Source organism: Accipiter gentilis, chromosome 12 (assembly GCF_929443795.1).
Source record: "Accipiter gentilis chromosome 12, bAccGen1.1, whole genome shotgun sequence".
Taxonomy (NCBI): Eukaryota; Metazoa; Chordata; class Aves; order Accipitriformes; family Accipitridae; genus Astur; species Astur gentilis.
In genome coordinates, this window is record NC_064891.1 from 8,632,197 (window position 1) to 8,641,276 (window position 9,080).

A 9,080-nucleotide genomic window follows, 5' to 3' on the forward strand; every position below is an offset into this window, starting at 1 on the left:
CAGTGCTTGGGCGAGGTCTATGTAAGAGCCAGGCCCAAGGCACCACCATCAAATGCAGAAGTTTATGTAAAAGGCTGCTGTGAAGGGGGACTGGGCTTGATCTGCTCTAGTGTAAACAGCCTCAGATATGCTGGTGGCATACCATGGGGCAGTTTCCCCCAGCAGATGTTGGAGCAGCTGCCCCTTCCGGGGCTGAGGTTTTGATGCAGACAGAGCTTTGGGTGATGGGCACAGCCCTCCAAGCCCCAGGCTGCAGGGAGTGCCTAGGGCCTCCCTCTGAGGCTGGGAGAGATGGCCCTCTGTCCTGCAGGAGGTTTGTCTTGGATGAGGTGTGGTGCAAGGTGAAGGAGTTATAGAAGTGAGCAGGCTGTGCAGCATCAGAGAAGTTTAATGGGAGACGGACAAGATTTTCTCTGGAGCTCAGTAGCTTGAATATCTGCAATACGGAAGCAGGCAGCGTCCACCCTTATCATCAAGGTAAGTGAAACCTCTGGAGAAGGGGAACGATGGCAGGGGGTGACTTCTGGCACTAAAAAGAAAGTTCCTGCCCCACCTAAGGGCTTATAACTACAAAAGAGGTTCACCACACTCATTAAAGAGGAGCCAGATGGGCATTTAGACAATGGGTCACCTGAACCTAAACCATGCAACACCTCTACAAAGGTGTGAGTGTTTGTAAGGGGTGATTCCTTTCTGCAGGGGACAGAGGCACCCACCTGGCAACCTGACCTATTATCTTGAGAGGTTTGCTGCCTGCTGGGGGCCCAGATCTGGGAGGTTGTGGAGGGACTGTCTGGGGTTGTCCAACCTTCTGTCTGCTGCCCTTGCTGTTCTTCCATATAGGCATCAGTGATACCATCAGGGGCAACCTGGAGGGTCAAGTGATGCTTGGGGGCCCTGGTGATGTTCTCCTCGGTGCAGGTCAGTAGTTGGCTGCAGGACTGGTGTTGGCGACAGGGTTTTGGGTTCTATAATCATGGGATCCTGCTTGTGTGGAGCAGCATCTGTTTGGGAGGGATGGGATCCACCTAACCAAGCTGGGCAAAGGTATCTCTGCCAGTAGGATGGCTAACCTTATAAGTAGGGCTTCAAACTAGGCATGATGGGGCAGGGACAGAGTTATCAGGAGCCCTGTGAGAGTGACAGACAGGGTTGGTGGGCAAAGGGCCTGGTGTGATATTACAGGAACAGGCTGCAAAATAAAATTAAAAAATGAGGCTTAAGCAGGGTTACTTCCAGCATTTGTGTGTAAACAAGGATGCACCTATGAGGTACCATTATGGAAAAATCCCCCTGTAGCCCTTCTGGAAAATAAGCATGTCAGGGTGCTTCTCTGAAGTACATGTATGCTTATGAACACAGTGTGGTGAATAAACATGGTAAGAGACCCACGTGCAGTTGAAACACTACAGACTTGCTGGGATCACAGCGACGTGGTGGAATGGCTCCTGTGACTTGCAACGCTTGGAATGTTGCAATGGAAGGATACAGACTCTTGAGGAAAGACATGCTGGAAAGAGAAGGATGGTAGAGTTTCCCTTGATGTGAGAGAACAGCTGGAATGTATGGAGATTTGTCTGGGGGTGGATGAGGAGCCAGCTGAGAGCTTATGGGTGAGGATTAAAGAGAAAACCTAAGGGTGACACTGTAGTGAGTGGGAAAAACAAGTGGATAAGGCTTTCTGCAGCCAGCTGGAAGCAGCATCTTGTTTGCAGACCCTGGCCCTCGTGGGGGACTCCAACTATTGTGACATATGCAGGAGGGACAACACAGCAAAGTGTAAGCAATCCAGGAGGTTCCTGGGGTACATCGGAAAGATTTCCTGACCCAAGTGATAGAGAAGCTAAAGGTGAGAGGTGTTCTGCTGGACCTTATACTCTGCTACAAGGAGGGGCTTGCTGGGAATGTGAAGGTCAAAGGCTGCCTTGGCTGCAGTGACCATGGGATAGTGGAGTTCAGGATCCTAAGGGGAAAGAGGAAGGTAGGAAGCAAGCTCACCACCTTGGACTTCAGGTGAGCAGGCTTTGGACTCTTCAAACATCTGCTTTGAAGCATCCCATGGGGCAAGGCCCTGAAGGGAGGAGGGGCTCGAAAATGCTGGTTAGTATTCAAGGATCACCTCCTTGAAGCTCAAGAGTTACATCCAAACAAATATCCAGTCAGGCAAAAATGCCAGGAGGCCTGTGTGGATAGATAAGGAGCTCTTGGCAAAGTTCAAACACAAAATGGAAGGATTACAGAGGGTGGGTAACCTGGGAGGAATAGAGTAACATTGACCAGCCAGGGATGAGGTTAGGAAAGCCAAAGCCCAGCTGGAATTGTATCTGGCAAGGGATGTCAAAGACAAGAGGGGCTTGACTAAGTGTATAGGTAATGAAAGGAAGGCCAGGGAAAATATGGGTGTGCTACTGAAAGTAGGGCTGGATGACCAGACAGTGAGGTGGACTGAAAACTGGCTTAATGACTTTGTCCAGAGGGTGGTAATCAGTGGCACAGCCAGAGGTGGTGACTGGTTGTATACCCCAGGGGTCAATACTGGGTCTGGTCCTGTTTAACATACTCATTAATGATCTGGATGATGGGCCAGAAGGTACTCTCAGCAAGTCTGCAGGTGACACCAAATGAGGAGGAGTGGCTGATATGCAGGAGGGTCATGCTGCCATCCACAGGGACTTCAGCATGCTGGAGAAATGGGCTGACAGGAACCTCATGAAGGGTAAGTGACAAGTCCTGCACCTGGGGAGGAACAACCCCAGGTACCAGTATACACTGGGGGGTGTCTGGCTGGAAAGCAGCTTTGCAGAAAAGGCCCTGGGGGTCCTAGTAGACACCAAGTTGACCATGAGCCAGCAGTATACCCTTGTGGCACAGAAAGCTAATGGTATCCTGGGCTGCATTAGGAGGAGTGTTGCCAGCAGACTGAGGGAGGTGATAGCTTCCCCTCTACTCAGCACTGTGAGGCTGCACATGAGTGCTGTGTCCAGTTGAGGGTTCCTCAAAACAAGAGAGACATGGACACACTGCAGATAGTCCAGTAAGGGACCACTGATACAATGAAGGGACTGGAGAATCTCTCTGTGAGGAAAGGCTGAGAGAGCTGGGGCTGTTCAGCCTGGAAAGAGAAGGTTCAGGGGGTATCTTACTAATATACATAAATACCTGAAGGGAGTGTGCAAAGAACATGGAGCCAGGCTCTTTCCCTTTGTGCCCAGTGCCAGGACCAGATTCAGTGGGCATGAACTGAAACATAGGAGGTTCCCTCTCAACATCATAATCACTTCTTTACTGTCAGGGTGACAGAGCATTGGCAGAGATTGCCCAGAGAGGTTGTGGAGTGTCCATCCTTGGAGATACTGCAAAGGTGTCTGGACATGGGACAGGGCAATTGGTTTTAGGTGGCCCTGCTTCAGTGGGGGGTGTTGGATGAGAGGACCTTCAGAGGTCTCTTCCAGCCTCAACCGTTCTGTGATCTTATGGGCTTTAGGCTCAAAGGAGCACAGTTGTGAGGGCTCAACTGTATGCCCAGAGCAGCTCATTTGGGCAGCAAATGTGGAAAGCAGAGCAGGAAGGCTTTCAAAAAAAAAAAAAAAGGGGGGGTGGGGGACTAACCAAACCTGGCATTATGTAATGTCTCGCTGCTAGTCTCCTAAAAGCAACACATGCAGAGTATGATTCACTTCTCCCATCACCAATGTAACTGGGTATAAATCAACAGTAACTTGAAGGAAGTCACTCTGAGGAAAATCAAGCTCACAAAGTATGCAAGTGAGCAGTAATTTCATAAAATAGGGCCAGAGGCTTTCAAGCTCATAAAAGCTAACTCTCTACAGGCAAGGGCCAACAGGCATTCAGAATCTAAAGCATCACGCACACCACCTTTTGAGTAATATAATCCCCTGAAACCAAATAAATACAATGCCTCTATGGGCAAAAACACAGAAACAGGATTCAGCAGTAGTTCTTTTTGTCTTTCGGCAGTAGTCAGTCATTAACATAAATGAACAGCAACAAAACCAAACAAGTTTATACCCAGTTCAACACCCACATCCAAAAAATGTGTAACTACAATGGCTTGATTCCTCTTGACGACAACAGAGGAATTTTATCTGAACGCGTAAGTGCTCGCTAAAGCCAATATTTTGCTTTGCAGATTCTGATTGGCTTTAGAAATTATCAGCGATTACAGCTAATATCAGGATACAGTGTGAGGCACTGAAAAGAGATAATTATGAGGAAATGAGGAATTATCTGCTGTTGAAACAATAGATCAATTATGAGGTACAGCACAGTAGCTGCAGAGCAGCATTCTTAGGCTCTGAGGGTACTGTCTCTTCTTTCTCAGCAACCAAAGAGAACCCACAGTTATAAAGCTTAATTATCCTCCAGGAGCTCAAGCTTGCCGACTAATTAGCCTCTTGTTGAGACAATATAGAAGAGGACCTAATTCCAATTGTCCGCAAAAGTAAGATGGCAACAGGCACAGTCCCGGCTCTTTCCTATGTATTCATATCTCCTGCCCAACCAGTATGAAGGTAACAACCTTGATATCCCCGGTTCTGGACAGTCTAAAACCCACAGTCCTCAGCCTAAAACAAAGCCAGGGAAGGAAACTTTGAGAGGTGGGGGTACTGATAAAGAGAACACAGTATGCCTGAGGCAGTATGTAATGGCAGTCAGAGTTCTCCTGCTGCTGTTTCCACAAAGAGTGTTGTGCAAAGTCCCCCTTTGCTCCGGTCAATGCAAGTACAGACACATTTGCAGTGCTTTCATAAATGGAGACTAAGCTGCATTTGATGGTCATGTTATTACAGCAGCTGCATCCTTAAAGGAAGCTGGCTTTTCAGCTGCATGGCAGCAGTTCGGAGCAGTTATACCCGAGATTTACAGTCAAAATTGTTAGGAAGGTAAAGGTTGAAGTGTTTGGGAGCCAAGTTCTCATCTAACAGACCACTGTAGTCAAGAGGTACCCCAGCCAAGAAACAGCATCTTACTGTACACAGCAAAATACTGCCAAAAGGGCGCAAAAGCCTCTGGCAAATGGGTTCATCCAGCACCTCCCATCATCCCAGTAAAGAAAACGTTTGATGTCTGGGCTGATGAGCAAAATGGAGTATCTGCAGTAACATGTTATTCATGAGTGAGCTTTTAGATGAGTTTATTGCACAGCAAGTGCAAATACCCATTGTGGTTAATAAAGCAGTGTTGATAGTATTTGCAGTTAGCAAACACACAGGAAGGGAAAATTTCAGACCACATCTGCTTTGTGCTGAGATGGGAGACACCTGAGATTTTCCTTCCATCTGAATGATTTCACATTGCTTTTTTGGCATTTGAAAATGGCTATTACTGTGTTGAATTCTCAAAGAAACTACTCTCTTTACTTGATGAACCAGAATTCCCCTTGAAATCCACCTCCTTGATGGCCAGCCTGGATTTCTTGCTTCTTCATCGGAGTGTCCTGGTGTCAAGTACCTGGGTTTGTACCTTCTCTAGACCCACAGAGTCATGGGAGCAAAGGAAAACTGCCACAATTTGTTCCTGGGCAGGTTAGCACTAGACACCCATTTTACATCTTGCAGGGGAAGACCTTCAGATCCCACAAGCGCGTTCCTTCCACTCAATCTGGAGATGCATGTCTTCTCCTTTACTCACATTTTGCTCCCTGTTTGGGCAATGGAGTCCTAAGGGTTATCATTTGGTGGTCAAAATACAATGTCTAGCTTTCCTGAAACCACTGGTCTTGTCCAGGCTTTTTAAAATCTATCTCTGGCAGGCTATGGAAAAGTCTGAAAACTACAGATGGTGCATCTATCCGTTCTATCACTCAGGTTAGATGGATAATCTACATCAGCCTTACAGCTGCGCTGCATCTTATTTCCTGAAAAGTGCTGCATAAAAAACACAAAGATGAAACCCGCAAATACATGTGGTCCCAAAGAGCCATTTCAGTGCGAGGTCAAGATTAATTACTGCTTTAACCAGCATACTGCTGCAGGTGTGCAAAGGAAAGCATCGTTCACACAGGCCCTGGGGGAAGGCATGCTCCACCACATGATCACCACTCACGTTCTCATTTCTGCTGCCTGCACAAGGTACGCTAAGAAGCAGCTGAGCACAGAAAAGTTGAGAAGGGAAAATGGAAAAGACTAATTACAGGAGAGATGCTCAAAGCTGTAAAAAGCTAAACATTTGGGTCCACCTGCTGACTTGAAAAGCCTATCCCAGGGTAATGACGCAAGCAAAGGTAGTGGCATTGAACAGTCTCGCACTTGGACTGAAGTCTGTTTAAATTGGTAAATGTCTGTAAATATTATTGAAATAATCTGAAAATAGGAAAATAACCCATTTCAGAAAGTAAACGTCGATTGCATCAAAGTGTTATGGCAGATAGCTCTGGATGCTGCCTCGCCCTGGAAAACATAGATCCCGACACCTGACTTGTCCGTTTCCTCAGACAAAGCTATCTCAAGGCCTCTAGGATGTAGGGATACAGACCACTGAGCTACGACTGTTTCCCTAAAACTATACCTGAACCAACCCAAACTCCCCTTTACCACCTGATTGTGCAGAAGAGTCCAGAAGGGAAGGCTGCGCAGCCAGCCTGAATGAACCGCACGGCTGGCCCCAGACCATGCTCCTGGCAAAGGCCAGGGCATGTGGTAGGGCTGGCCACGGAGTCTCTTTGCCCTGCAGGGCCGAGCCTGCTATCTTTGAGTAGCCCGCACCCAGCGAACCTCAGGCTGTGTTGAGGCATGACAATGCCCTCAGCTGCATCCAGGATCGGTGGCAAGACCACGGCAGAAACACCCCGCAGGAGCTGTGCTCTGCTCACCACTGGCTCTCATCAACACTGGCTGCACCCCTGTGACACCCCAAATATGAAACAAGAGGGAAAGCCTGGCCACAGCAGCTGTCCACCAAGCAGGGCCTTCTGCGGTGAGGGTCCTGATAGAGCAAGGCTCTTACCGTGCAATGACGGAAGCAATCTCAGATTATTTTTTCATAAGGACCCGGAGCAAACAAAGCGCAGGACTCGGTAAGAATATAGAACGGACACAGTAAAAGGAGTGCCTTAAGATCAGTTCTGCCATATCAAACTACACAAGCTCTAAAGAGGGGTGAAGGACAAGTAGAAGTATATATATATACACCATGTGAAAGTTCAATTCCTGCTGGGGAGAAGCCAAAAGATCAGCTTCCCGCATCCTGCGTCAAGGTCTGTGCAAGCACAGATGAGAGCGAGCCATCCCTCAGCTTTACAAGCCAGCCAAACTACTTTAAAAACAAAACCGAATCATTTGCAGGGATCCAAAACCAAACCCTCAAGACAGGGAAAACATGCTGTGATTTGCTTTTTGAGAGACAAACTCCTACCCAGCCTCACCTTGCAAAACCTGGGCTCCACACGCACCCATGTCCCCCAGCTTTAAATCGGGGCAGAGGCAGCCGTCAGCCTCAGCTGAGGTGGTAGCCCCAAGGGGGGGGGGGCTGTCACAGCCACATCTGCCACCCCTGCAAGGAGAAGGCAAGATACACTCCAGAAAGGGGAGCTTCATAACCGCATGCATTTTGCTCAAGTTAAATACTTAGTTAATAAAAGAATCTCACCCTTCTGTCTTTAAAAGGGGCCGTGTCATGTACAGGCTGCTGCAGCACACCACGGAAGGAATGTTTTGGGAGCACACAAAGGCTGATGCTGAAAAGTGCTTTTAAATTCAGGCTCGAAACAGTCAGGCTTTTAACACCCTTATTTTTAAGAGCAGGAAAAGGCAGGATTGCTCCTTTTTCCCCCTCCTTCACAGGGTCAAAAGGGGAGGATAAAGGAACAGGTTTTTTCTGTGTTCAACAGACAAGTTTTCAGCGGGATTTTTCACAAGTCTGCTTTCTACCACCGGCATGAAATAACCGACGGTAACCTCACTGCTATAAGTTCACCCCTTTGGAGGTAAGATTTATAGAACACAACGCCACTCTTCTTTCAAGGAAACTTCTTCCATCGCGGATGGGAGGGCAAAGAAAGAAGGGAGGAGAGCGCAGCCCATCCCTGCAAACAAAGTACACGAAAAGACAAGAGAACAAAAAAAACAACATTACGTCTGCCTCCACCAGCCGCCCGGCGCGGTGACCAGAAGTCACACCTGGGGCACAAACGCCCTGCGTGGCCCGGGGCCGGGGGACACAGAGGCCAGCAGGGCACCGAGGGGACGGGGGCAGAGGAGGGCAGGGCGCTCGTGGCCCACACCCACGAGCAACGCTCCCGCGCCGGCGCTGCACGCACGGACACCCACGAAAGCTCAACGCGCGGCGGCCGGGAGGGGGGGGACGCGCGACCCTTGGCGCGCACACGCACGACGCACCGCTCGCGGGATGCGCTGCCCGTGACGCGCCGATGCTGCGGGCACACCGCACCACGCACACGCACACAGACACACACGCGCGGCGGTGCCTTGCACGCCAGATCCCGCAGCGGGGACTCTCACACCCCGCCCCACCCCCGCGTCCCCCGCTCCCGCGGCTCACCTCCCCTGCGCGGCGGCGGGGTGCCCGGCGGGGCCCGGCCATCAGCACCCCATGGCGGGGCGACGGCGGCGGGGCTCCTCCGCGGCGCTTCAGCACCGTGCGGGCCCCATGTCCGGGGCGGCGGCGGCGGCGGCGGACGGCGGGCTCATGTCGCCATAGCGGGGCCGGTGCGGGGGCTGCGGCGACGAGGGGATCGGAGGTGGGGGGGAGTGTGTGGGAAGGCGGGCCGCCGCCGCCGCCGCCGCGCGGGGCTAGGGGTGGGTGGGGGTGGGGAGGGAGGAATGAAAATAAAATAAAAATAAAAATTAAAAGGGAAGGGGGAGGGGAGCGAGAGGCAGCCCGCCGCAGCCAGCCGCTTCCCGGGGGGGGGGGAGCAGGGGAAGGGAAAGAAGGGCCGGAGGGGCGGCCTCCCCTCAGCCCGTCCCCGCCTACCCGCGCGGGGGGCGGGGCGGGCCGGGCGGCGCGCGCGGCGGCCGTTGGCCTTCAGCACCGCCGCTGGGCGGGGGGGGGAGGGCAAAAACGCCGCGCGGGGCGGGGAGGGGAGGGGGAGCCGGCGGCCG

At 51.0% G+C, this 9,080-nt stretch overlaps 1 protein-coding gene across 2 annotated transcripts in view; it reads right to left on the bottom strand.

Moving 5' to 3' along the window:
- Positions 1 to 8,876, bottom strand: part of CCNI (cyclin I) — a 34,881-nt gene extending 26,005 nt beyond the window's left edge. For both annotated transcript variants that reach the window (XM_049815496.1, XM_049815495.1), the window contains exon 1: positions 8,521 to 8,876. In XM_049815496.1, the coding sequence (XP_049671453.1) occupies positions 8,521 to 8,562 (42 nt within the window). In that variant the 5' untranslated portion in view covers positions 8,563 to 8,876. The remainder of the gene's footprint in view (positions 1 to 8,520) is intronic.
- Between the last annotated feature and the right edge of the window lie 204 nt (positions 8,877 to 9,080).